Raw genomic sequence first — 27853 nt, 5'->3', positions numbered from 1 at the left:
AACAGGCTAACACCTAGGACTTAGCAAATTCGGCTGGATGTTCAATCGGCCCATGCAAAACAGGTTAAAGCAGGCTGGCTTTCCCATTGAAAACCTTGCTTAGAAACATGGATGGAACTGATTCATCTCAACCTCCTTGAAATATGCATTCTTGCTAGGAGTGTGCATAGCTCGGTTCGATCAATTTCGATTCGGTTTTTGGTAAAATTGATAAAAAAATTTTAATATTATAATCGATGAAACCGCATAAAATGTAAAGTCGATTTTTATCGATTTTTAGGAATCTCGATTCAGTCTATTCAGTCGATTTTTTAGGATGAGTTGATTTCAATTTTGAGGGGTTAGAGAGGGAGTCAGGGAGAGGCAGAAAGTAGGAAAGGGGAAGAGGGGAATTAGGTCAGGGGCAAATAAGGGGTAAGGGTTGCTTTAGCCTTTAGGGGGTTAATGAAAGGAAGTTTTGTCTTTCTGCCCCCTAAAAAAAAAGAATCACAGGTTATTCGGTCGGTTAGGGGGGACTCCTTCCTCCCCAAAGACCGAGCCGATCGACCGACGAGACTGATCGAAACAACCAACGGTTGTTATTGCAACCGTCGATTACCATTACCGACGATTGCGATCGGTTGCAATGACCGACCGCTGCACACTCCTAATTCTTGCCAATCCCGTCAAGCTAGTGTCCACATATGGAAGCAAAACTTTGATGCAGAATAAGCATACAGGACCAGGATTACAATATCTGATAGCTCCTTATCAAATTCCATCAATAAAATGCAAGGGTAACTTGTAAACCTAACAATTCATATCATGTAAAAAAAATATGAAAATGACAAGATTAATTAAACGAATCAAAATTCTAAACATGTATACAGCATAGCTTTGATGCAGAAGCATCAGGGGCCAGCATCACAACAACTGACACTCCCATTACCAGAGTTCATAAACAAAATCCCATCCACCATGATACTGATATCTACAGAACATATACACGGGCCTTGGTCCATTAGGCAATGGACTTGTCAAGATTAACCCTTTTATCGGGCGCACTGAGGTTGCCATTTTCAATCAATCAATCTAAACCAGGACCCATAAGTGAAAACGATTAGCTAAAGAATCTTTCTTTCTGCCTTTTGATTAGTTCGAGGCTTTCCGGTTGCAACAGTTCTGACCACAAGCAATGTATACAATATGGATTGGATTTAAATCTCTTTCGGGCTACTGTGTTCCCGTTGAAATCAGTGAGCGAAAAATGGTGGACGCATTCCTTGGGGCCCAATGGAACAGTGAAAATGAAAGGATAGACACTTTTCAGTGGCCTCAAAACAGCATTTGCAAATTCTGGTTTGACACCAGAGAACAAGTTCTCACTTTGGTGCTTAAAATGAACATTCTCAACTTGGGCTTTTGTCAGATTCTTTTCCATGCACTATGATTCAATCAAGCTACTGTCGTTTTGAACCCTTTTTGTCCCCACTCTCTCTCTGTGTCTCGCTTCCTGTCTTTGGCTTCGCGATGTGCAACTCATGGAGAAGGTCTGAACTTTTCCTATGGCTGTAACTTGTTTCAGGGTTTCAGGAATATGATATTGAAAACATTTCCAACATGTTGTCGTCATTACTGTCAAAACATGTACCATTCGTCAATTAAAAAGAACTGGGAATTCGGGTTCTGTTCTTCCCCATCTTGCAAGGTTTAGTCATTCAAACACTCAACCTCTAGTTGGACTACTTCAAAGTCTGATACATAATTTCCAAGATAAGAAGTCGATGTAAAATAACTATTTCCAACGTTTGCTCCAGCATTTTCCTTAACCTGTCTTGTAAGTATCTGCTAACTTCTTGACATTACAGCATTGAATGACAAGGATTTGCAACATGTTCCAAAATTAATCCAACCATTGTATAAGGTTTAATCAATTTCCGTGTAGACGTAAGAGAATAACTAATCAAGAAAATTTTATAGCTAATTCCACAGAAAATGACAGATTAAATAGGGCAGATGATTCATAGAGAATGACATGATAAGATTAGGATGGAAATTAGTTGAAAAAAAACAACAAAATATCCTTCTTCTATTCTAACAATGCATCATTTTTGTGCCTGTCCTTGTTCTTACAACAGTCCATTATTTCCCCACGAATTTGTTCAACAAAAGTGGCAGGAAGGAACCCAAATACGAAGTGATTGAAAAGATCCCAAAAAATCTCAACTCTAAGTCTAATTGCTACAAAATCTTATATTCTTGAACCTTTAGTGATCCTCACCACTTATATATTCCCTTCCATATTAGTCTTAAATCTCTTCATTTCACCCCTATCAAAATAATTATATAAAATATATATTCCGTTCATCTTTGAATGTATAATTTTTTCTTTATTTTTCACAAAAATTAAGATAAAAACTTTGATTTTGATATATTTTATATTAAAATTTGTTAATGTTTTTATAATACAAATGTTCGATGTTTTTTAATAAAGAAAAAATAGATAAAGAAAATGAGACAAAAGGAGTGTATTATATTAAATTTAATTAAAACATAGATGATTCTTCCTTGTGTACCTACTTGTTTTCTTTCTTCTTTTACATGACAAAGGTCTTAATTGATACTTAAATTTAAGAAAGAAATCAATATTAGGAGATGAGGGGGAAAGACATGGCATATTTGAGGTATAAGCTTTAGGAAATGAAGATACAGCATATATGGGGGGAATCATATGCTTTATTTTATATTATTTCTTTGTGCAAAATTTGTTCCTGGGGACAGCCATCAGCTTGGGCCAGCATTCCCCACCTCCTTCTGCACAGGTTTATTTCGTGTTTCTTTTTGTTTTCGTTTGATATAGACGTGTGAAATTTGGGACACAACAGGTTCAAGGAATCTTTTACAGATTAGAATAAGTTCCAAATTTAGATCCTGGAAAACCATAGAATTATTAATTAGCCCGCAGTCCCAATTGAGCTGCATTGTTTCCTTTTATTTTTTTTTCCCTCTCTTTGAATTAAATTAAATACAACTAAGGGAAAAAAGGTCAGCAATATACCACAACTTGATCATTATTCTTCTTAACCTTAGTCATGTACCCATCAATTGAAAATAACAACGACAAAAGAATGCAATAATTAAACTCGAAAAACAAAAAACAAAGACTCAAAATGAGATGGTAATGAGTGCTTTATAATTAAATATCTTACATTATATGACTTGATTAAGATTAGAATATCTTTTGAGAATTTTATTATAATAAATAATTTTTTAAGTGTACGGGATTTTGGGGTTTCTTTAAAGAAGAGGAAGAGAAAAGCAAATTGGTCGTCTCAATCTCCATTGCCAATATTAAATTGAAAATTGAATGTGCCATTTAAAAAATGGAGAGTTGAAGTTCTTGATGATAGAGTAGGATATATTCTTATTTCATTCCTTTTGGCATATGCTTGTGGTATTGAGTATTATTCATGAGATATTATCAAATCAAGCTCTTAGATAGCTCTCATTGATCTTTTCTGATCTGTTTTGTTGCCTATCACATGGCATTAACTATTTCTTTTTATTGTATAAACTAATAATTATAAAATTTAAAATCAAATAAAAAATTAAATTTTCTTCTTTTATATATTTGATAATAAAATCTAATACTTTAAGTTAAAATGGGTGAGTTAGTGTACAAATTGTTGAGAAATTTACCCTTTTTGGGTGAAAAAAGGTTGAGAAATGTATCAAGAAATATTGGGTTTTAATTATAAGTAATTGAAAATTGATTTATAAAAGTAAAGAAATGTTGATTTGGTGGGAGACATTCTACAATTGTTTCAGGAGATTCTCTGAGGTTCATGCAATCAGGCAAAGAGCCGAGTATCGAGCTGCTATTTGTCACCATGGCCACTCATTTTCATGTTATTACAAATTAGTCCGGAAAATAATTCAGACAACAGTCCAAAGTAGCATGATTAGATCAGAAGGTTCGCGTCCTTTTCCATCAAAACCAATGCATGTATCGATGAGCTGTTGGAGATATGCATCATCGTACACGTGTCTTTAATCATCTCCACCAGCACCACATGATTAGAAAAAGCCAAGACAAGACAAAAGTGCCGACTGCTCCCGTCCCCCCTGTTTCCTTGGGGCGAATGATCTTTTCTCTCCGGAAGTAAAGTAAATTCTCTTCTCTTTCCCACGTGCGTTTTGCTTTGGGTTTTCCTTACTGGAAACCCTTTTCTTTGAGGGTGGGGACGGAGGTGAGGCGGGGGAGGGCGGTGGGCGGTGAGTGGTGGGGGTTGGGGTGCCTCGGAAGTCAAAACTCAACTGTAAGATGGAAAAGCCTATGGTTGAAAGGCAGTGATGATCTTTATATCAAATAACACCTTTGTCAAGGCATAATTACCTGCAAATAAGCAATCTCATTTCAATATCTGATAACATGTCCCTTTGATTGATCAGATGAAAATGGTTACTACATGTAATTTATAAGCAAGAACTCTTTTCTTTATCCATGTGATATCTCTAGGCTCTATTTATTAGTTGCACCATAGTAGGTAGCAATTGCTGCCAAATTAGTCTTTCACATCAGATAATTAACTAGTTTTTGTCAACAATATGAGCAAATTGGATACTTCTAGATAGGAAATGTAGCGGTTTATCTGGTAGGTAGCAAGTGTAGCAGTCAAATGTTAAGACTTTTTTACAGCCTGTTTACAATAAGAGCCTCTAAAAGGCCAAAAACCCTATGCAAAATAGACCAGAAACAGAACAGTCTAGAACACCAAATCCCACCTTATCCCTTATAAATTCGTTGAATTTGTTGCTTCTTGTTGGAAAACTGAGAGTTGAGTGAAGCAGGGTCAAGTTTAATTTTGTCGAAAATTACTAATAAGATTATGATCTTATTATATTTAGATTTTATCCATGCTTTTAAATCGTTATCATTATTGATGTATACATCAATAAATTAACCGTTACCAAATTGAATCCTGACTGCACGTTTAAGTGATGTGATTAACCTAATTTATGAATAGGTCAAACTTAGTTTTGATATCATGCAAATCATGGCCTTGACCAGTCACCATTGTTGAATTTTCATTTTCCTCAAAAGTATGTAAATAATTAAGAGGGGAGAAGTAAGAAAATGAGAGCAGCACACTTTTATTCCACAACTGGTACACCTTACATCAAAGAGAGTAGGATGAGAACAACTAGGTCTTCCCATGTGGGATCCACGGATCTCCAAACACTCTGGCAAATACATTGGGAAATAAAAAGAGAGAACAAAACACAAATTGACACTCTCAAACATCGAAACAAACAAAGGAACAGAAAACACGACTAAAGTAAAAGTTGGTGGAACCTGGAAACAGACAGGAAACCTCTAGGAACTCACATCTCTGTGTGTCTGAACAGTTCTTCAGCCCATCTGCACGTAGGACACCAGTAAGGAACCTGACACGCAAGCACCCTCCTGTTTCTTTTATTTATTGTATTATTGTATTTGTCCTACTCAGGGCTGGGCCTGATCACAGAGGGAGGGTATTGGAAATGACTAAATTGCCAGGACGAGACCCGGGACAGACTTTCCAACCCTGTTGGAGAAGCTGCTCTCCCAGACGGAAGGGCAATGCACAGAGGTTATCTCAGCCGTTGATGAAGGAGTAGAAGAAGAGGATGGTGATGATGGTGACGGTGGAGATTGGTTCGAGTTTCCAAGGCGGGTGACAGTGAGAGAAGTGTTGAAGTACTCCCTCACTTGGGTGATTATCCCATCAGTAACAGTCCAGGCGTGAACCCAGGAGATTGAGCGCCTATGATCACAGCCTTCAACGATGACGGTGGACCCAAAGGTGGTGAGAGAAAGAGGATCAACCTCGAAATGGAAAGAGTCGTCTGATGAAGCCCCAGTGAGAAGGCGCATCATAAACTGGTGGGTGGGAGGGCCATGGAACCACCACTCAAGGTCAGGAGCAAGGATTTGGTGAACAGTCTCGACGTCTCGAGTCTTTAAGGCCTCATAGAAGGCAAGAACCACCGCTTGGTTCTTGTTGGTTTCCTCCAGAATTTTTTCCTGTGTGTTAGCCAGTTCTTGAAAGACAACGCCTGGAAAGCTAGAAAGCAAAGACAGCAAGGAAGAAACACGAAACGATTTTGCTTTCTGAGAGAAAGGTTTCTTAAGGAGGGATTCGGAGAGGGAAAAACCAGAAGGAACTGGTGAGGGCTTTTGTGAGGATAAGAAGGGGTTTATATAGAAAGGTTATCAACTTGGTTTTGATTCTCTACATCCATTTCTATGTCTCACAGTTAACTTTAAGCCAATCCTGTGGATGAAGGTGTAGGCTTTTCAGTCATTCTGATAAAATTGTAGGGGTATTTGGGAGAGAGAAAGTAGATAAAGTAAAGGTATTGGGCTACGTGGCAGGATGTCAGTACTCATGGGATGGAGTGGGCCCCAAATGATGATGCATATCGGTTCTTTCCTGACAGATTATGTGGGGGTGAGGACAGTTGAGCAGTCAGGAATTCTGGTCAAGCCAACTCTTTTTGACCCCAGTTAAATAGTAGTTAATTGCTTGATTAAAGTGCTTTAATTTCCTAATCACCCTTTGTTAAGTTATGGATTTGGGCTAACAAAAGGGTGAAAGTTTGTTCTAATCTCTTAAGTTATCAACTTGGGTGTGATAAGCAGGTGCCCTGCTCAATCTCAATGGGATTTATTGGTTTGTTCATTTCTTTAATGTTATGTCAACTTTTGTAAAAATCTTACAAACCCAATTGGAATTTCCTTCCTTTGATCTTATGACACAGAAAAATTAGTCATTTGCTTCCTACTGAAGATATTCATATGCTGTGCTTTGTACATCAAAGTTGAAAGTGGAGGGTTAGGGGGGGGAGTTGGAACTTTACAGCAGATGAGGGAGAACAATTGCAAAGAATGATTCCATTGTTTCACTTGAAAGCATTGCTTTGTTTTTCTTGTATCTAAAGGATCAGTGAAATAACTTATAACATAGAGAAGTTCCTTTCATTTCACATCAACTGGTTTTCCATCAGGATTCAGCCAGTCCTTTTTTCTTTTCTTTCCTCACTTCATCATCCTACCTTTTCTCTTAAACCATTTGTAACAGATGAAAAGATTTTCTGTTCTTGTTGGTCATCTTACCTGATACAATTTCTTTTCCTACCTTTTCTCTTAAACCATTTGTAACAGATGAAAAGATTTTCTGTTCATGTTGGTCATCTTATCTGATACAATTTCTTTTCATTTATTAGCAACCGGGGAAGTACAGAAATTGAAGACCATCAGTTAGTATTCAATGGCTGCTTACAGTGCAGGTCACATTTGAATGTCACATCTAGAAATCGACATTAGGCCCCAGTCCTAGGAAGACGAGGACAAAGAGAGTTTTGTCTTGTACAATAAAAGAGCAATGGCGAGTCAGACCAGGCCCCCGGTAAATAATAGTTGGTGCTGGTTTGGAGACAGGCCATCCTCATCTATCATTATTGCACTAGAAAGGGTCCCCCCCGCCTTTTGGCCATTTGATCAAAGATTAAACGCCTCTCACAGCCCACAAGTTGTCAAGCTCGAAATGGTCCTAAGTTGTCCCTTGCGCCAATCACATCCCCAGAAACAGGATTAAGGTTGAAAACCTGGACACAGTGCTGGCCAGGCTCCAACAGCTTTACAAGAAAACACTAGCCAGAATGGAAACGATGGTAATGTTTTTGGAAGCTAACAAATTGAAATGACGGGCTTCCAAATTGAGCACTGGAAGTGGATCAGGATACCAATTTTGTCAATTTCCCTTATAGCTAGCTGTTATTGGAGAAAAAGATAGAACATTAAAGGAAGTGATCAGTATGCCACAATTAAGTTCTACCATGTTATATCAGGATCATGGAGGATTAGCTGGATATATACTTAAATTTCAAGGAGCTACACTTCCCATGGAAATCAAATCAATGAGCTCTTGCCTGTAATGAATCATGTTCACAGAATTGGTGTCAGCTAAGGGAAAAGGTGTGTGTTTTTGAGCTGGCAAAGGGTTAATTTTGGATAGAATCCAATCCAGTACCCTCAACTGCTTTTTCATTCTGTTTCCCTTGATTTTGATGGAGAGGAATGAGGATGCTATGATAATAACTCAAGTTTCAGTGGTACCCTGGACTACCTAAATCAGGTAGGTACCCATAGACTGCTGCTGCCCCATTTATTGTATCAGTAGTTCAGTGCCCAGCTGGTGAGGAAAAAATTGTCAACTCATAAAGATTTCAACCACACAATGACTCCCATCCTATGATGTAAAAGTTAGGCAGAAGTCTATTAAGCCAACTTTTTCAATCTGAATAGTTAAATCACTTTGTCCATAGTTTTATTCACTCATCAAAAATGATCTACGCGTAGGATTCTACTTTACACATTGGCAAAAACAATGCTTGCACATAAGTAAATGATTTTGAAATTCAATCTGCATTGAAAGCTTTTTGGATAAGCTGATGCCCTTTTTGTGATAAAGTTTCCCCACTTCCCACTTAAGAAACTGGACCTGCTTCCAACCATTAATGATGGTTAAGCACTAAGTATCATCAATAGATCAGTTAAACCCTTTTTATCAGCTTCCAACCGTCCTACCAGTCAAGCTAATGAACATTGACATTGATAAACTATTGCATCAACCTAAGCTTTTTGAAATGATCTCAATAAAATAATCCCCACAAACCCTTTGTTGTGGCTTCTAACTCAAGGCCAGAAAAGGAATTTATGTTGAATCCCCAAATTGGACAATCGTGTGCAAGTCTGAGGCCATGTTTCTTTCCTTAGAAGGGCAAAAAAAGCCTTAGGGGTAATGGCTTTTCGGGGATGCTTTGAGGCCTGAGGCCATCTTTCTGCATCTGCCATCACCAACTCATAAATCTTTTAACTCTGATGATATAATCTTCATCGGTCTGTCTTGTCAAATTGTGCCACGTAGCAAACCAACATCTCCATTTCCACCTTCCGTTTCTTACACAAACCCTTCGTAGAATGTCGCTTTCCTTTGGAAAGACAGAGCAGAAAGAAACCGAAAGGCAAATGCAAATGACTCAAGCTAAATTGTCTGTCAGTGATCGAGGAACAGGGTTAATATAAATTTGATGTCATCATGATATTGTCCCACTAAGGTGACTGACGAGAAAAGACATGGTTGTTTCATAAATAATGGGGCCTCGTACACGACATGGCGTTGATTTCCAATATGAAACTGTTTGTGACTTCAGTCCTGAATTCTTTGATAAACAAGTCTGGTAGAATACAACTGAGTTGTGTCAGCTAAAAGAATTCTGTTGGACCTGATTTTTCTTTTGCCCTTTTCCCCTTTCCTTCCTCCCACTCAGTTCCCTGGATGCATTACTTAAGTAAAACTTCATCCTTTTTTTTTTAATCTTTTCAACCACCCCACCTTGGTGCCCAAACTCAAAATAAAACCAAAATCTTTCCTGAAGGAGAAAGTGGCATCATGTCACAGTTAGATCATTAGATCAATTCTTTCCTTTATTGAATCAGGAAGCAGACTTTTTTAATAAAGTTTTGAGTGTAGAATGAGTATGCCCTTTCGATTGTAACTTCTGCCTCATTCTGTACTATATTTCAGCATGCAACTTCTTTTTCTGGCCAAGAGAACATGGTGGTGGAACAATAACTGGTGGTGCAACAAGCTGGCACTGCTTTGCTTGGCATATAGGCAGCTTTAGTATGCTGGCCACGACTATGACCTATCCGAGAAACTAATCTATCAGTACCAAAATGACAAGAAGACCTACCTTGTAAGCTTTTGATATTCAAAGGAATCAATTTGAATAATTTACTTAAAACAATAAATTAGTACAATCATAAATAATTTAATAATGACAATAATTTTAATTTTTAAATAAACTTAACAATAAATAAAAATGATCAGATATAATAATAAAAATCTCAATAGGAAGCGATCCCTTAAAAAATGTTAAAAACTATCAATAAATAATTCAATAAAGAAGCAATTCTTTAAAATTATCACAAAAATTAAATACGATATTAATAAACAATTCAACGAAAAAGCAATCCTTAAATAAAAAACTTAATTATTCACCAGAATATAAGCAAAAGAAAAATGCATAACTAATTTGTTGAAAAACAATCAAGTAATCTTTAAATAAATGAGGAATAATTAACCTTAGACGCTTAATCAAATTGCTTTCAACAAAAAATAGCTAAGATGGTAAATCCTAAATAAAAAACATCAAGTAAAAACTATTAAATAAAGAAAAAATATAAAATTGAAAATGTTAAAAATAACATAAGTAAATAAATCAATCTTACCAATTATCATGACATGAAAATTAAGTTATTGAATAAAGTTTTCTACATAGAGAATGCTAACAAGAAAAAAATTTAAAAAAAATGATTTTTTTTGTTTCCACAGTATTTGATAAATAGAAAAGAGAGCAAGTAGGGGCAAACAAATTGATGGAGTGGGTGGTTTGGTCCTATCTACTTAAGGATCAAATAGACCAATTATTTTTAAAATATCGATCAAAACTGACCAAATATAAAGAAAGACTAAACCGACTAAATATAAAATTAGTTTGTTTAGTCCGGTTTGAGACAAATAGACTAAAATTTTATCACTATATTTTTTTATAAATTATAATATTAAAACTTATAAACTTTATCTATAATTATATATATATATATATATATATAAAATGAATGATATAACTTATATGCTATAATGTTTAATATCTAAGTTTGTATAAATAATAACTAATTATAAATAATATGCTATAAAACCTAATATGATAGTTAATAAACTTATTAAGTGGAATCATATAAATAAAGTTTATTATAAGTTGTAGTAATACTTATGTATAAATTAAATATGTATATATAATATATGACGTTATATATATGTATATATATATTTAATGATACAAATTATATTTTAAAATATTTTATATCAAAATTTGTATAAATAATAACTAATTATAAACAATGTTATAAAAAAAATAAGATGATAACTAATAAAGTTATTTAGTATAATCATATAAATAAAGTCTATTATAATTTATAGTAATATTTATGTATAAATTAAATATATGTATATATAATATATTTACTCAATTATATATATTCATAACATTTTATATTACGAAACATTACTAAAATGTAATAATTATAACATATTAGTATGTAAGATATTTACTATCATTTATTATAATATTAACATAAGTTATATCATTTAATATATATAACTCGTAATTTCATATTAATACAAATTTATATATATATATATATATATATCACTAATATGAAATTGCTATGATTATGATTTGTATGTGTACATATAATACCTTAATATATTTTAAGTATATTATTAATTAAGTTTACTATCAATTCTTCCTAATATATTAAAAAAAATTACATATATATATATATACAAAAAACTAGTTTGGTTTTTTAGGTGAATTGATCCAAAAATTTTAAAATCGAGAACTGACTAAAAAATCAATTGGACCTAATATTTTGGACCAATTGATTCAATGAACCAATTCAATTGAATTGTTTTATCCAAATCATATTTGATTTAGGTAAGTAATTAGTCTGAATTGATTTTGCTCACCCCTAAGAGCTAGTAGCGATTGTGAGGTGGAGAAATAAGTTTTAAAAATAATTCTATTGTAATTAGTTTTATTATTATTATTTTTGAAAATACAATTGGTTTTGCTTTAGTTTTATTTAAAATTAGTTGTTGACTAATTGTTGTGCTTTACTAAATAAAAAATAATTATAAGAGTAAAATTATAAAATTTTTAAAAATAAAATATATGTTAGAAAAATTTTAAATGTTTTGTAGGGACAAAATTATAAAATATTTAAAAGACAAAGACAAGTTATAAAAATTTAAAAATGATTGGAGAGATCCCTCTGCCTATGCTTATGGAGCCCTTGTCACCATCTGACCAGCTAACCACTCCATTACCAGAAGAAAATTGATCTTCCTCTCTTTCTCTTTATCTCTCAGCACAGTATCATGCGTTTCCTGACCGCACAGACGCATATGTGCGTGTGGGTGCGGGTTTCTCTACGTGTAAAACAATATACATTTGATGTGAAATGTCTCCTCATGATATCTAATTCATGATTAAGGCATTAAACTAATCAAACGAAGCAATTGTTTAATATGAAAATGGAAATGTTTATATGTCAGCAGCATCGTGCTTCATTAGACAACAACAATTGCTTTTGTTGACACAAGACACACACAAAACCTCGTAGTTAATTTTGTATTGTTGAAGATATTTTCATTGTTGGAAGTAGCACGTTTGCTCCGGCCAAAACAACAAAGTAGCCGGTACGTCCCCAAGAATTTGAAGTCGCCTACTCTAATCCTTTTCTGCTTAGCTTCATATAGGGTCATTTTGGACAGATCGAAAGTAAAGAACAATCAGCAGATATGATGCAACTAAACCACAGAAACAGTAAACCATACTCCATTTCCATGGCCTTCACATTCAACCATCTTTTCCTCCTAATAACAATCAGGTTGAGATAATGAAAAGTAGGTATAGATAGCTTTTAGTCAAATCCCAACATCTTCCTGTTGTGTGTTAGTACTTCAAAGAAACTCTATTGCATATTCAGTGTCTGAAGATAGCAAAGGATCATCAAAAATTATCTGATATTTCTCTAGGCTACTCAGCTTGAGTTTCATTTGGGATCTCATCATGGACAAATTCTTCACAAACTAAAAAGGTGGTATTGAACAGATCAATATGAGGATAAAAAAAACAAAAGAACAATAAGATGCACAGATCTGTATAAAGTTTCATAGAATTTGAACATTGCCCTTTAAGATAGATTGCTTCAAAAAGTTAATGCTCTTGGTAGGCATTAAGTTGCAATCTGAATTATGAACAAAAATTGCAATACCATCTGAAAACTAATGCTGCTAAGAAAGAGATATCTCCAGAATAACAGTGTTGTGCTCCTGAATGTAAATTTTACATAGGTTCATCCAAAAAGGAAAAGAAATGAGAAAGTATGAGAAAATGTGAAATTATGTAAATCCATTCTCAATGCTCTCAAAAACATCCGTCTACATGAACATCAATTCATCATACCAGGACAATGATGCTTGAAAACTTCAGCAAATTATGTTGCCTCTCTCTGTATCAATGATGGAGCGGGTGGAATCATAGTTTCATCTTTACCACATACAAACGACTCTTCTTTCACCATAGAAAGCTGCCGTTCTGGACTATAATATTCCTTTGAAACTATTCTAGGACCTGAAGAATAGGCTGTAAATTTCATGGATGGGCTAGAATTGTATCCAGGTGAAGAACTAGGGCTAGGACTAAATTGCCCAATCCCATCTTCACGAGGTAAAGGTGATATCAGCTGCTGGTTACCATTGTCCATTTGCTTTTCTATTAACTTATCTTCTACAATATCATAAGAATTCCCAGTGCGTGCTTCCTGAGCAAGAGCACACCAACAACAGAATAGCCACAGTGTGCAATCACTAACTGCTGGTTGACCAAAGCAGAAGCTATAAGCTGGCAAATTGAATCTCTTTCTCGTTTGAATCCTCCAGAAGCCACCATATAGCAAACCAAACATACAAAGAACAATTCCGGTAACACTAAGAGCCTCTCTGACAGTCTCATTATCAATATTCACAGCAGCCAAGTTGAAAACCCAGAAAGGAGCCATACAAAACAGGAGAAAAGTTGCAATATGTACATACATGTTCCCAAACCCAAGTCTCTCCATATTCCACCCAAAGACACAAAAACTACAAAAAAGAGAAAGATAAGCTAGAGAAATATCATCCCAAAAGTCAAGGATCCCTCCACTCCAGAGTGGTCTACTCTCAACAATTCTTTCTTCACCTCCAGATGCAAATGAGTATCTCTTCTCCAATGATTGTCGCCTTAACTGCTCTGGCCTCCTACTTTCACCAGTATCAATCTGCCTTTGTGCTTCCTCATCCATTTCAGAATCATAATCCTTCCCAAGAGGGCTAACAATGGTGTAAACACCAGCCATCGCCGGTGCAGCTATTGCAACTGATACACATATTCCAACTCCAATGGCAGGTCGCTCAGATCTCCTGTATCCTAAGTTCAGACCACAAAGGGCATACTGAGCAAAACAGTTAATATGGAGTAGCACAACAACCACCATCATGTGTGCCCACTCATGGGGCTTATAGGTCCCATTCTTACAGTATATCTTTCTGAGTCGGGAAATGTCTTCTGGTTTCCATCTACAAAGAAGCACAAGATGGTAAAATCGTTTAGGGTGTTGATACAGACACATAAGAGTAAATAGCGCATTGAGAATTTGATTGTTGACTTCAAACCATGCATCTCTCTGGGACTTCTTAGGAAGCACTGCATTCAACATTCCAGTCATGACAAGGAACAGAATAGCACCTGAGATAGCAACACACATAATCCATACAAAGAGGGCCATATTCATTGGGTCCTTAATCCATTGCTTAGACATTTTCATGAGAGAAACCCAATCAATTTTTTTTGCAAAAACCCCAGTCAGGCGTTCTCGAAAACGATGACCACTTGAGGAAGCCACCAACCGAGAAATCTCATCTCTCTCTTCAGCTATACGCTTGAATTTCGCAGATGCAGAACCAAATTTGAAAAACTTTATTCTATTTGGGGTAGACATAAAGCTGCTAAGGGACCTTTGAGGGTTTTCATCGTTTAGAAGCATCCTTTGTGATGTTGAAATGTGAAGAGGAACTTGTCCATTTGTATTAGTGACAAGGGATTCCTCACCTTGGTCTTTTTGATTCCCATTACCACTTGAAGCCATTCTAATATCCAATTTGAACTCTCAATCAATCCCGGCACTGTGCTTCACAGAGAGAAGCTCCTATGCCCTAACTCTTACAGTGTAATTCTAAAACAGAAAACCAGATGACAAACGATCTAAGATTTTGCAGTTACTACCAATATTATTGTAGCAAAAAAGGAGGGAAGCAAGGAATCTGCAAAGCTAAATCAACTAACACAAAGACTTCTAGGAGTACCAGGAAGGTATGCAAAGATAAAAAATCACCAAAAGTAAAACTATTTTGATAAACAGAATTGACCCAGATCATAAAATCTATCCTACAACCTAAATCTCAGACCTTATACTTGCTCAATATCTATTTTGGCATCAAAATTTGTTCTTTATCATCAGAAGGGTTACCAGGTGAAAGAAAAACACCCAGGAGTTTGTACAGTTTCTTTCATTTAATAGGAAAATAGCGTAAATAAACAGAAAAAAAAAAAGAACAAAAATTACCCAACCAGAAGAAAGGGAAACAGATAATATGAAGTCAAACGTTAACGCATCTGAAAACTGACCTGATACAGAAGAAAACTACAAGCTGGTACTTAGGCTTACATATGGAAAACTGAAAAAGGAGTTCATGAGACACCCTGTTTGTTTCTGATATTTTTTGAAATCGCCCTTAAAAAGTGAAAAAAAAAAATTGCCTTTTGCTTTAGCTGCAGCAACATGATGTACAGATGTACTTTCAAGCATGACACAACAAACAGTACACTGAACAGCTTCTGCATCAATCCAAGGTCATTCCGTATCTCTTCCTTTGTGAACATGCGGCCCTGAATTGGGGGAGGAAAAGTTAATAAAAGTTGAAACGAAGTCGTTTAGAGTGTTGAATCATGTAGGGTAAGAATTTTCCGTTCACACTGCAGCGTGAATTTTACAGTTTCAAAGGGGAGAGCTTTGAACAATTTAGTAGTTTGGGTAGAGCGTAGTCAAATCTTACCACAATCATTTCCACTTGCATGTACATTTGGTTTAGGAATTAGTCCTCTCTCTGAAAAATGGACAGAAAAAAGTTGAAATTCAGGTTGATTGAATCAAATTTGCTTTCATTTTGTACCAAAGAACAAACTTGTTTGCATTTATTTGCTCATATCCGATTTGGGTTCTAACCATTATAGTTCAAATCAAATTGCAATTGACATAAATTTAGATGTTAGATTGTTAGTAAAATTGTTTACACATCACCTTTTTTCCTTCCTGGAACCAGTTAATTGACTAATCTAATCGACATTAAATTTTAGAGTCAAGTTATCCAGTGGCTGTGGTAGACCTTGTCAGGTGGACAAATTTCGAGCAACCCCTTGAAATTTGGGGGAAGGAAGATTTAATGGTGGTTGCCAAGGCAAAGGGTGTTGCCAACTTCAACTACTTGTGCAATTAAATTAAGAAGTAAAGATCATTCAAGTGGGAGATGACTGATTACAATCAGCAGATAACAAAGCCAGCAAATGTTATTTTGGATATTGAACAGGTTCAAGCCACTGCAGGAGATGAACAAGATCTGTAATTAAGTTCACAAAATCAACAATTCACAGTAGAAAGAAAAAAAAATCTTGGAGATTCCATAGTGGAAACATAATTTCCTTTTTCCCCCTACTTCATGAATAAAAAATATTAGCTTTAAAAAAGCACGTGAAAAGGAAAATGGCACTAGCTGATTTCTGGTCAGCAAATCTTATCCTTTCAAAACCTGACAAACCAGGTTTATTCATTATTTTATTGCTTCTGAGAATTATTCAATATTCCTATTTCCTTCAAATGTTTATGAAATAATGAAAACATGAAGTGCATGATTCAAATGCAATTTCACCTATAACAGTTCTGCAAGGAACAAAGAAACTATTCAGAAAACTAACTAGCCCTCCAAAATACAGCATGAAGCAAACTGAAACTGGAGCCAGTGAGCTCATTCCACTTCTACCAAATGTCGATTCTTTGGAATGTCAATCTTCAAGGGGTGCATCAGTTTCTGGTGCAGTCTTTAACATCTGCACAACTATGGTTGGAGCTGGAATCATGTCGATTCCAGCCTCTGTTAAGGTCCTAGGAATCATTCCGGCCTTTGTTGTCATCTTCATGATTGCATTCTTGGTTGAGGTCACAGTCGAGTTCTTGCTGAGGTATACTCAATCTGGCAAAGCGACAACCTATGCTGGGTTAATGGCAGAGTCCTTTGGGTCATTCGGATCCCTTTCAGTGCAAATCTGTGTTGTGGTCACTAACCTTGGTTGTCTCATCATCTATCTGATTATCATTGGTAAGCCTTTTATGTTGTGGCGATTTTCTTGGCCTCTAGTTTTCCTGGTTTTCTAGATTCTGGTCGCTTCTTCTTTTCCCTTTTCTGAGCATCTGGTTATTTGTTTTCTTCAGTTATTTGAAGCAAATTTTCATCTGCTATTCAATTTTATTCATTATAATGAATCTATTCAATGGCTGATAAAGCAATGAAAATTGAAAACTGATGCAATCAGATGCTGTACTTTTCTCCTAGGGGATGTCCTCTGTGGCAATCAGACTGGAGGAACCCTGCACCTGGGCCTTTTACAGGAATGGTTTGGCATCCAATGGTGGAACTCCCGTGCTTATGTGATACTCTTTGTTGTGCTCTTTGTTGTGCTTCCATTGGTCTTGCTGCCACATATGAGTCAGTCAGCAGATTTTCCTGGATTTTTTATATAATTGGCATCCATTTTCTTTTTCTTTTTCCTTCATTTTTTGCACTTTTATGACAGATTCATTGAGGCACACTTCAGCAGTATCCATTCTCCTTGCTGTACTGTTTATAGCTATAAGCTCAGCGATGGCAATTTACGCACTGTGGAAAGGAAAAACTCAAAAATTGAGATTGCTACCGGACTTTGCCAATCAAGTCTCCATCTTTGATCTGTTCACAACTGTTCCAGTCCTTGTAACCGGGTTCGGATTCCATGTCAACAGTAAATACACCTCTCTTAGAACTGCAATTCCCAATTTTCTTTTCACAAAAGCATGCTCATTTGCTAACTGGCTTGCTTCAGCAACCAGCATTGCAATTCTATTTTAGTATGCACTGATATGCTATGTCGCATGGAATCAAAAACCTGGAAGTTGGAACTTAAAATCTTGAAAATATTAAGAGTTTTGGCTAAGAAATAAAACAAAATGCTAGAAACATTTGAGAATTAGTTGAATTGCCTTGTGTTCTGATGGAAAGACTTTGGATGAATGAATGCAGTTCATCCAATAAGAGGAGAACTTGGTAGACCTTCTGATATGGGCTCTGCTGTCAGGATTTCTTTAGCAATCTGCATAGCTATTTACTTCTCAATCGGTTTCTTTGGGTACCTGCTCTTTGGGGACTCCATCATGGCGGACATGCTAGTGAACTTTGATCAAAATTCTGATTCTCCAGTTGGTCAGATAGTGAATGATATTGTTCGATTAAGCTATGCAATGCACCTAGCTCTTGTATTTCCTGTAATGAATTTCTCCCTGAGAGCTAACATAGATGAGCTCCTCTTTGCAAAGAAGCCTGTTCTGGCCAGAGACACCCCGAGATTCGCAATTCTCACCTGTGCATTGCTTGCTGTTACATACATATTCGCCATAGCCATACCAAATATTTGGTACTTCTTTCAGTTCTTAGGATCAACAACAGTTGTTTGCCTCTCATTCATTTTTCCAGGAGCCATAGTTCTCAGGTATCAATTTCAAATCATTTTGAATAACTGCAAATTACTAGCTTCTTCAATGAAGTCATCACTAAACTCAAAAAAATCAATATCTTGACAGGGATGTTCATGGCATATCGACAAGAAAAGATAAGACCATGGCGATTTTGGTGATCATCCTGGCTATTGTGACAAGCATGATAGCCATTACGACCAACTTGTGGAGTAGTTAAAACAGAAAACAAAATCATAAATAGTTATTGCATTGAGAGCAGATCTGCAATGTTACAGAATTCAAGGGCAAGTAAAGGCCAGAGAAGCAGAATGCCTTTTGGGGATATGGATATCATACTTGGCCAGCTCACACCATTATCTCTTCCTGATTTGATTGCAGCATAAAATAAGAAGAGATATCGATGTCTTTGATCAGTTGATGATGCTAATAACACATCTTTGGACATTTAGATATTCCTTCTTCCTTCTGAATAAAACACAGGCTCACCTACCACATACTTACTGAATGTTTTTCCATTCTCTTAAGCCTGAAAATGCAGTTACAAAGGAGGGGAATAGGGAAAAAGATGATGAACTCATGATTAATCAAAACCCCTATAATTGAATTGACTGTTACTATTTCTAATTATATATCCCTAAAGGAGGAGTTTATGAGTTTATTTTCCTATTGAAAGTAGGTTTCCCACTACTAATTTACTAAAACCAATATTACTGAAATTCATAAAGGTTGCTCTAGATCAATAAAAGAAGTTCAAAAAAAAAAAGTATAAATAATGAGAGAAAACCAATTAAAAAGGCTTCTCTAGAACAAAGTTCTGCAAAAGTGGCCAACAATTACTCTGATCACTGCCATGAACAATCTGTACTTTTTGTTTGTTGGTTGGGGTGATGATTGCTTGAATGGCTCCAAAGAATTAAAGATGAAAAACCTTTTCCTAGTGGGCTGCTAGATGTTCCTATCTTTAACCTCTATGAACCGGCACATTTTACTCATGCGAAAGCCAAAACAGATGAAATCCCACCCACTTGCATTTCATCCCCATGTGATAATAAATGTATCTTTCTGCACAGCCTTCTATTTTAGTCAAAAGAAATTTCAGTTTCAGCTTGCTTGGAAAATTGTCACTGTCCACAAATCCATAGAATATGCCACACTAACTTAATGTTATGTTGATAAGCTTGGAGTCGTTAAGGTGAATTAATCAGATGAATTGACATGTTCCAGCCAATTTTGCTGAGTTTTTTAGAATTAACAGGCCTGTTGATTGGCGAAGCTACATAGCCAGCCAGATAAGACCTTGGTCCTCAACCAATAAACTTTTGGCTTCCCAGAGGACTACAGCACATCCCATCTCCCGCTTTTGCGTCCACATACATTTTCCTGTACGTTCAACGCATCTTCGGGTCTATGTACATTCAATAATTTCGCACGACTGCTTCACCCCACTCCAACCTATCCTCTAATCACAGCAGAATTCTCCATTATCTGATGAGTAATCTAATTCCATACTTACCCTTCATTAGATTGTCCTGAATTAATCACATGTACTGTCACCTGATGACATTTTTGGCATTTGGGCTAACCTACCACGGACCCCATCATATGTATATAGACAAATCCAATGTGTAATTACTAACAACAAGACAACAGATTATAATACTTCCTCTAGCCGGAAAAGTTTCGTCTTCCAATATGTCGCCGGCGGCTGGAGTAAACGTACCGCTTCTTCCGGAGAGTAAGCAGCCAGCAAAGCATGCATCTGTGTCTGGTGCTGTGTTTAACGTGTCCACCAGCATTATTGGTGCCGGAATTATGTCAATCCCGGCAACACTCAAGGTGTTAGGTGTGGTTCCAGCATTTCTGTTGATTGTGGTTATAGCTTGGCTGGCAGATATCTCAGTTGAATTTTTGATGAGGTACACACATGCCGGGGACTCGACTACGTATGCTGGTGTCATGAGGGAGTCATTTGGGAGGGTGGGATCGGTCCTGGTGCAAATATGTGTCATGATCACCAATCTTGGATGCTTGATCATTTATTTGATTATTATAGGTACGTCCTGGATTTTGTTTTGGTGATCATATTGACTGATATAGGACAGTTGTAACTTATATGGTTAGGTTTCCAATGAATTATGAACTCTCGCCATCGTTAGCAGGAGAACTGGATAGATCCCCTCTCCTTGATAGAGACTAGCTCCATGCTTTCCACATGATGCTTGGCTTTCCTCATTTTTCTGATCTTGAGAACATTTTTCTCTCAGGGGATGTTCTGTCGGGAAACCAACCAGAAGGATCAGTTCACTTGGGTGTTTTGCAACAATGGTTTGGCATTCACTGGTGGAACTCGCGTGCTTTCGCTCTCCTCTTCACCCTTGTCTTCATTCTGCTTCCATTGGTTTTGTTCAGGCGCGTAGGTCAGTATGCTCCAAAAGACATATCATCTCTTGTACTCTTTCTAGCAGCCAAATAAAGCATACCTTGACAAATTGGACTTAATTTGCAGAATCATTGAGGTACAGTTCTGCAATATCAGTTTTTCTTGCTGTGCTGTTTGTTGCCATTAGTTCAGTGATGGCAATTTTGGCACTCTTGGAAGGGAAAACGAAGAGTCCGAGACTGCTGCCCGAATTGGACAACAAAACTTCCTTCTTTGACCTCTTCACTGCTGTCCCAGTAATTGTAACAGCTTTCACATTCCATTTCAATGGTGAGAGCACTTTGGCCTTCTTATAAGTAGTTGTATACTTGTGTGGGAGTTAATATTGTGACACATTTGCTAAAAACTAAGTCAATTCTTGCTCCAAACATTCTCATTCATTCTTTTAATGAATGTTTGCAGTTCATCCAATTGGCTTTGAGATGGGCAAACCTTCTGATATGATATCAGCAGTCCGAATTTCATTGGTTCTATGTGCTGCCATATACTTCACCATAGGGGTCTTTGGATACCTTCTATTTGGTGATTCAATCATGCCGGATATACTTGTCAATTTTGATCAAAATTCTGGTTCAGCAGTCGGCTATTTACTCAATGACATAGTTCGATTGAGCTATGCATTTCACCTCATGCTGGTGTTTCCCCTCTTGAACTTCTCGTTGAGGTCCAACATTGATGAATTCCTTTTTCCAAATAAAACTCTTCTGGCAAAAGATAACACCAGATTTATGTCCCTCACTCTTGTCCTACTAGCCTTTTGTTACTCGGCAGCGATAGCCATCCCTAACATATGGTACTTCTTCCAATTCGTGGGATCAACCTCTGTAATCTGCCTCGCCTTCATCTTCCCTGGCGCTATTGCTCTCAGGTATTCTTGCTATCTGAGCAATTCAATGCATCCACTCTATAGTTACACAGACAGTCCTCTTCATAGTCTGGTTTTTATTTCTTTTCCTTTACAGGGATGCTTGTGGCATATCAACGACGAGGGATAGGATTTTGGCAGCAGTCATGATAATTCTGGCTGTAACAACAAGCACAATCGCCATTTCTACCAACATATACAGCTTTTTTGCAGAAAATGAGTCATGACTTCTTTCCTGATTCTTTTTTGGCAGAGGTACTTGTATTGTAATGTGTCATTTGTTTGTGTTTGTTTCATTAAAAATTGAGCAGCTTAAACTCTTAGTGTCCCCAAAACAGTCAATTACATTATATTTATTTGTTGATGAATGAATTTCAGATAAGAATCGCAGTGAAATCAGTCTTGCTAGAGTTCAGTCTTTTGCTTTCTGATACAGATATTGTTTTGGATTTGTTTTGACAGATAAGTATCAATTAGCTGCAGTGTATAGCCTTTTATATTGAAAGTTCAGGGGAAGATTCAGTTATTAAGACTTGTTACTTTTGATCTTTGATAAAAAGGATTAAAGGGAGGGAAGATGTTTCCATAAATGTACGATAATATCTTAAATTAAGAGATTAACTTAAAATACAATGCAATTATATATAATAAGGTCCGCATTAACAAGCACAACATATTGGACAAAGTAAAATAACAACCAGGAATTTTGGTAGAAAAGAAAGAAGAAACTTCAGATAGCGCATAACATCATGTTACTCTCCACAAGGATCATAACGGATGCAACAATGAAGCCATATTCCACGCCAGGATAAACTTTAACCCTGAAATCCTCTTTTGTACCCTTGCAGTAGCTTTTCCATGATAAGTTCTAATTCGCCTGTGCAAATATATTAATACCCTGGATTAATTTTACTGTTTGGACTTTTTGGAAAGAAAAATGAAAAACAGGATGGAACTGTTAGACAATTTACCTCAGCAATAACAGTATCCCCTTTGTAAACCTGGAAATTACTGATATCTTCATTGATGTTACTTGGCAAGAACACATCAAGCCTTGTTTTCATATGGATAGAGTGTGATCGCCCGCACATTTAAGAGAAGCTGAATTTTGTGTGAACTTTCACCTCTATGAACACTCCATTGTTGACGGATGATTGCCTTATAAAACATCATAAGAATAAGAAAAGAAATAGAAGTTACACCCTCACACCAGGTCACGTTTTACCTGTATATAGAACTAAGTTAGGATTCTTGTCTCTTCGGTTTATTCTTCAGGGAGGAGGAGAACACTCGTACCTTTTCTCGCATTATGAGGATAAGAAAACCAGCAGGATCACGCATGCTCCATCTCCTATGGAGTGCCTTGTAGGAGCCATCAAATTGGAGGAACAAATTTCCATTGACATCTAACACTTCATAGTGCACATCAAAGAGGCCACGATGCTTCTTCTTGACAGCTAACTCCAGTGGATAAGGCACACATAATCCACCTGCGACAACACTAATCATTGGAACCCCATATGCCATCTCAGGAGTTGCCATTGGAATTTGAACGACTGCTTTGTATATCAAAAGTTCACAATATAATTTGAATTCTGATTAAGTATGGTAGTTTGTTTTATGTTAGAAATCTTGATGTCTTTATTGTTTGCAGTTTGGTGTGTGCCTTAAATATAAGTACAGTCTTGCAACATTTCCTGGAAGGACAAGCTCCTGGAATCAACAAGCATCAAAGAAACACGGTTGCATGGTCAGACAAGTTACTTTTACCTTGTCAAGTATAAACTATTGTTTGAATCTAGATTAGTGCCATGGTCAGGATGGAAAACAATTAACTATGTTTATATTTGCACTGATGGTCAAGTCTTACATTCATTATCTGATTAATTAATAATTAAGCATGTGCTTAAGGGTGTTTGCATGATAGTTGTTAAAGTAATTAACAGTATATCAGAATGATCTAGTCTTTCAAGTAACATAAAACATATTACTTATGGGAAGATTGATGATGACAAATTAAACAAAAATGTAAGGATAACCATGAATATATTATGGACAAGAAAAGCTAAGGTTATGGCTATATCAGTGGCTGATCAGACAATTTCCTTAGATGTTGGTTTAATCATCAGTGTTCCAAATTCAAAGGCATGTAAAGGTCAGAGAAGCTGATTATCTTTTCTGTAGATATAGTACTTGGCCAGCAAATACCGTAATCTTTTCCTGCTTTGATTTGGAACCTGTAAACAAAATCATCAACATCTTTGATAAGATCATGATGCCTACACATCTTTTTCCAGCCAAAGTCTTTGTTTTTCGGTTTGCTGCCATCCTTGTGTATCTTTATACTTATTAGGCAAATTCTTGTTGCTCTAAATTATTTATTTCATTGAATAAACAATATTATCTTCTTCCAAGTTGAGAAAAAAGCAGGTTCAGCTAGCAAAAAAGGGTATACAAAATTAATACATGTATGATTTGTCTTAGATCATTGATACTCATCTAACTCCATATTCATATCATAACACTTTGCTGCACCAATTTTAGTTCATACATAACTGCAGCTGTCGGGCCAAGGTGGCTTCGAATTCTTTTCATTAAAACAAAAAGGAGAAAATGAACTTGAATTATGTTAATCACTACCATGAACAATTTGGAGATTTAAATGATGACTATCAGAATGGAACAAATTATTAGATGGGATCTTTGCTGATGAAAATATAAAAAATTCTCTCGTTTTACTCATGCAGGGGCAAAATTCTTTGTATAACCTCTAAATACTTTACTAGTTTTGTCCCATGCGAGACAGAAAGACCTCTTTCCCACTTTAGTCAGAAGAAATTTCAATCTCGAGCTAGCTTGAAATGCGTTCGCCACATATTCATCGAATAGGACAAGGCAACATAACCCCACAGCCGACCTGTCCTCTAGTCATCTATGATTCCCGCTCATCTTAAATCTAATTCCATTTTACCGTTCATTGCATTATCCTATGTCAAATCAAATGTCCTTTCTTCTCATGACAGTTTGGTCATTACACTGCCCTACCATCTAAGCTCTTCTCCCATTAAATGTGTAGTTATGCACAACAAGACTACAAACTCTAATAATTCCTCTAGCCGGGAAAACCCATCATCGGATATGTCTTCAGCCATTACAGGAGTAAATTCACCACTGCTTCAGGAGAACAGGTCACCAGCAAAGCATACATCGGTATCCGGTGCTGTGTTCAATGTGTCCACTAGCATTATTGGTGCTGGAATTATGTCAATTCCGGCAACTCTCAAGGTACTAGGTGTAGTCCCAGCATTTTTTATGATAGTGGTTATAGCTTGGCTTGCAGATGTCTCGGTTGAATTCCTGATGAGATATACACATGCTGGGAATTCAACCACTTATGCTGGTGTCATGAAGGAGTCGTTTGGGCGGGTGGGATCGGTCCTGGTGCAAATATGTGTTATGATGAATAATCTTGGTTGCTTGATCATTTATTTGATTATTATAGGTAAGTTCAGTTTGAGAGAACTTCAGCAATAAATTATGTTTTTGTAGGCAGAAAATGGATGGTTCATGGTGTCGAAGCATGTGTGAGCTTAAGCTAATTTTATTGAGGAATAGCTGTGAATTCTGGGGATGGATTGTTTTAGCCTGTAGAATTCTTTTGCATCATTGCACAACCATCAGATTTTGCAGCTAATAAGCTCTAGAGATTCTGGATAAGTTTAATAAGCTATTTGAATGGTCCAAGCTAGGTCTGCAGGTTATGGATAATTGCCAATAACTATTTGAATGGTTCAAGTCACCAAAGAATTTTTCACTTCCTTTACCTTAACTGGCAGACCAAATTCCTGATATGGATTGTTGAAACTTAAACATGATAGCTAGGATTTACCTTGACTGAAGGGCATTCAACTACAAAATCTGGAATTTCCTGAATTTAGATAGTGATTTCTCAAAGCTTAAGATGGAGACTTCATGCTTTCTGTGATATGTTGGCTGTCATTGTAGATGTTCTGATCTTTAAGAACTGTCTTTCAGGCGATGTTCTTTCAGGAAATCAACCTGTAGGATCAATGCACTTGGGCGTTTTACAAGAATGGTTTGGCATTCACTGGTGGAATACCCGACCTTTTGCACTCCTCCTCATTGTTGTTGTCATTATGCTTCCATTGGTTTTGTTTAGGCGTGTAGGTCAGTTTCTCCAAAGACATTCCTTGTTTCTATATTTTTCTCAACAGCAAAATAAAGCATAAAAAGATAAAACCTGAAACTTATTTGTGTTATTGTTTTTCTTGTTAATTAGTTCCAGTCATGATCAAGTATAAGGTTTACTTTAACTTTGATAATCCATAGGTATACGATTTTTAACAATATATAGAGAACCGAGTAACTGTTTAAGTTATGATATCATGCATGATCTGAAGAATCTTCTCTGTCAAATTGGCCTGAATGTGCAGAATCATTAAGGTTCAGCTCAGCAATAGCAGTTTTTCTTGCTGTGCTGTTTGTTGCCATCAGTTCGGTGATGGCAATTTCTGCACTCTTCCAAGGGAAAACAGAGAGCCCAAGACTGCTGCCTCACTTGGTCAACAAAACCTCCTTTTTTGATCTCTTTACTGCTGTCCCAGTCATTGTAACGGCTTTCACATTTCATTTCAATGGTAAGGGCGCTGTGGCATTCCTATAAGTGCATGGTTCCATGATGTTCATTCATGACACATTAGCTAAAGTAAGTAGCTCTTGTCCCAAACATTCTCATAATTGTGTTTCGCGAATGAATGCAGTTCATCCAATAGGTTTTGAGATGGACAAACCTTCTGATATGATGTCTGCAGTCCGTATCTCACTGATACTTTGTGGGGCGATCTACTACACAGTTGGGATCTTTGGATACCTTCTTTTTGGCGATTCAATAATGCCTGATATACTTGTTAATTTTGACCAAAACTCTGGTTCAGCACTTGGTTCTGTGCTCAATGACATTGTTCGCTTAAGCTATGCCCTTCACCTCATATTGGTGTTTCCTCTCTTAAACTTCTCATTAAGGGCAAACATTGATGAATTCCTTTTCCCAAATAGGCCTCTTCTGGCAAAAGATAACACAAGATTTATGTCCCTCACTCTTATCCTGCTAGCCATCTGTTACTTGGCAGCAATAACCATCCCTAACATATGGTACTTCTTTCAATTCATGGGATCAACCTCTGCAGTCAGCCTTGCCTTCATCTTCCCCGGTGCTATTGCCCTTAGGTATCCTCACTGTTGGAAATAACTTGGATGCATCTTGTCTATAGCTTAAAGACATTCCAGCTAAATAGTCTTTCTTTTTCCTTTTCAATTACAGGGATGTTCATGGCATATCAACATCAAGAGATAGGATTATGTCTGCAGTAATGATCATTTTGGCTGCTGTAACAAGTATTGTAGCCATTTCCACCAACATATACAGCTTTTTCACCTGAAACAGGTCCTGACTTCCTGATCCTTTGTGGAGGTGCTTGTATTCTAGTGTAATCCTTTCTTTTCTCTTTTGTTTCATTGATTAGAATATAGCGGCTTCAAATCAAGTCCCTTTCAAACCAGCAATTGTTTCTTCTCCCTCATTGTGTCAGCAATAAACATATCACATGTTGATAAACAAATCCTGTTCTTTCTTTTTTCTCAGGCAATGTTCCATTCCCTAAGGCATGTTCAAGTCTGATAGCCCTTTTTCCCCTGTTATCTAATGCAGCAGTTGATGAACTACCTAATCATCTAATGCATCTCTTTTGCATATAGCTTTTGATCAACTATTGGGTCCCTGCAAGCAAACCTCTTGCTCTTTTGCGTCACATGTCTGTAGCTCATGTATAGTGGAGGACTGCTCTATGTTATATGGATTTATCTATGCTTTAATTTTCGTGACAAGATATGATTTTTGGGGTTAGCTCAAAACTCTGAGCAGGAGATATATACACTTTACAATTGAGTCAAAGAACGAAGTGAGCATTATGTTTTTATTCATTTAAGCTCATGCTGA

At 36.5% G+C, this 27853-nt stretch overlaps 5 protein-coding genes and 1 pseudogene across 8 annotated transcripts; 3 read left to right on the top strand and 3 right to left on the bottom strand.

The window, feature by feature from the left end:
• Nucleotides 1-5109: 5109 nt before the first annotated feature.
• On the bottom strand, nt 5110-6202 carry SAG20 (senescence associated gene 20). Its single transcript, XM_021440506.2, has one exon. The coding sequence runs from the start codon at nt 5897-5899 to the stop codon at nt 5528-5530; it is 372 nt and encodes a 123-aa protein (XP_021296181.1). The 5' UTR covers nt 5900-6202; the 3' UTR covers nt 5110-5527.
• Nucleotides 6203-12906: 6704 nt separating this feature from the next.
• On the bottom strand, nt 12907-15637 carry LOC110425391 (uncharacterized). The gene is made up of 2 exons (XM_021440293.2): nt 15379-15637; nt 12907-14926 (listed from the first exon to the last, which is right to left on the bottom strand). Exon 2 carries the CDS (start codon nt 14837-14839, stop codon nt 13151-13153), a length of 1689 nt encoding a protein of 562 aa, XP_021295968.1. The 5' UTR covers nt 14840-14926; nt 15379-15637; the 3' UTR covers nt 12907-13150.
• Nucleotides 15638-16573: 936 nt separating this feature from the next.
• On the top strand, nt 16574-19453 carry LOC110425159 (amino acid transporter AVT6C-like). The gene is made up of 5 exons (XM_021439977.2): nt 16574-17123; nt 17358-17510; nt 17599-17802; nt 18081-18546; nt 18638-19453. The coding sequence occupies exons 1-5, from the start codon at nt 16742-16744 to the stop codon at nt 18747-18749; spliced, it is 1317 nt and encodes a 438-aa protein (XP_021295652.1). The 5' UTR covers nt 16574-16741; the 3' UTR covers nt 18750-19453.
• A 550-nt stretch (nt 19454-20003) lies between these two features.
• Nucleotides 20004-23250, top strand: LOC110425064 (amino acid transporter AVT6C-like). 2 transcript variants are annotated; one of them, XM_021439851.2, is made up of 6 exons: nt 20004-20585; nt 20797-20949; nt 21039-21242; nt 21375-21840; nt 21935-22092; nt 23113-23250. In XM_021439851.2, exons 1-5 carry the CDS (start codon nt 20225-20227, stop codon nt 22062-22064), a joined length of 1314 nt encoding a protein of 437 aa, XP_021295526.1. In that variant the 5' UTR covers nt 20004-20224; the 3' UTR covers nt 22065-22092; nt 23113-23250. The 2 variants fall into 2 exon arrangements, with proteins under 2 accessions (XP_021295526.1, XP_021295525.1); XM_021439850.2 differs by lacking the exon at nt 23113-23250 and having other exon boundaries at nt 20006-20585; nt 21935-22247.
• Nucleotides 22304-23677, bottom strand: LOC149526599 (protein LURP-one-related 14 pseudogene; annotated as a pseudogene).
• Nucleotides 23678-24842: 1165 nt separating this feature from the next.
• Nucleotides 24843-27842, top strand: LOC110425057 (amino acid transporter AVT6C-like). 3 transcript variants are annotated; one of them, XM_021439841.2, is made up of 6 exons: nt 24843-25339; nt 25873-26025; nt 26292-26495; nt 26619-27084; nt 27179-27301; nt 27500-27842. In XM_021439841.2, exons 1-5 carry the CDS (start codon nt 24916-24918, stop codon nt 27294-27296), a joined length of 1365 nt encoding a protein of 454 aa, XP_021295516.1. In that variant the 5' UTR covers nt 24843-24915; the 3' UTR covers nt 27297-27301; nt 27500-27842. The 3 variants fall into 3 exon arrangements, with proteins under 3 accessions (XP_021295516.1, XP_021295515.1, XP_021295514.1); XM_021439840.2 differs by having other exon boundaries at nt 27179-27328; XM_021439839.2 differs by lacking the exon at nt 27500-27842 and having other exon boundaries at nt 27179-27498.
• The last annotated feature ends 11 nt before the right edge of the window (nt 27843-27853 follow it).

This window comes from Theobroma umbraticum, unplaced genomic scaffold, assembly GCF_002168275.2.
Source record: "Theobroma umbraticum cultivar Fairchild unplaced genomic scaffold, ASM216827v3 scaffold_81.0, whole genome shotgun sequence".
NCBI lineage: Eukaryota > Viridiplantae > Streptophyta > Magnoliopsida > Malvales > Malvaceae > Theobroma > Theobroma umbraticum.
The sequence above is the reverse complement of the archived record's forward strand: the minus strand, read 5'-3'. Positions and strand labels throughout refer to the sequence as shown.

Coding starts and splice junctions, on each gene's coding strand:
- LOC110425159 (XM_021439977.2), top strand. CDS start 16,742: ATGAAGCAAACTGAAACTGGAGCCAGTGAGCTCATTCCACTTCTACCA. Junction 17,803..18,080: donor GTTCGGATTCCATGTCAACA/GTAAATACACCT, acceptor GAATGAATGCAG/TTCATCCAATAAGAGGAGAA. Junction 18,547..18,637: donor CCAGGAGCCATAGTTCTCAG/GTATCAATTTCA, acceptor ATATCTTGACAG/GGATGTTCATGGCATATCGA.
- SAG20 (XM_021440506.2), bottom strand. CDS start 5,899: ATGATGCGCCTTCTCACTGGGGCTTCATCAGACGACTCTTTCCATTTC.
- LOC110425064 (XM_021439851.2), top strand. CDS start 20,225: ATGTCGCCGGCGGCTGGAGTAAACGTACCGCTTCTTCCGGAGAGTAAG. Junction 21,243..21,374: donor TTTCACATTCCATTTCAATG/GTGAGAGCACTT, acceptor GAATGTTTGCAG/TTCATCCAATTGGCTTTGAG. Junction 21,841..21,934: donor CCTGGCGCTATTGCTCTCAG/GTATTCTTGCTA, acceptor TTTCCTTTACAG/GGATGCTTGTGGCATATCAA.
- LOC110425391 (XM_021440293.2), bottom strand. CDS start 14,839: ATGGCTTCAAGTGGTAATGGGAATCAAAAAGACCAAGGTGAGGAATCC.
- LOC110425057 (XM_021439841.2), top strand. CDS start 24,916: ATGCACAACAAGACTACAAACTCTAATAATTCCTCTAGCCGGGAAAAC. Junction 26,026..26,291: donor GGTTTTGTTTAGGCGTGTAG/GTCAGTTTCTCC, acceptor CTGAATGTGCAG/AATCATTAAGGTTCAGCTCA. Junction 26,496..26,618: donor TTTCACATTTCATTTCAATG/GTAAGGGCGCTG, acceptor GAATGAATGCAG/TTCATCCAATAGGTTTTGAG.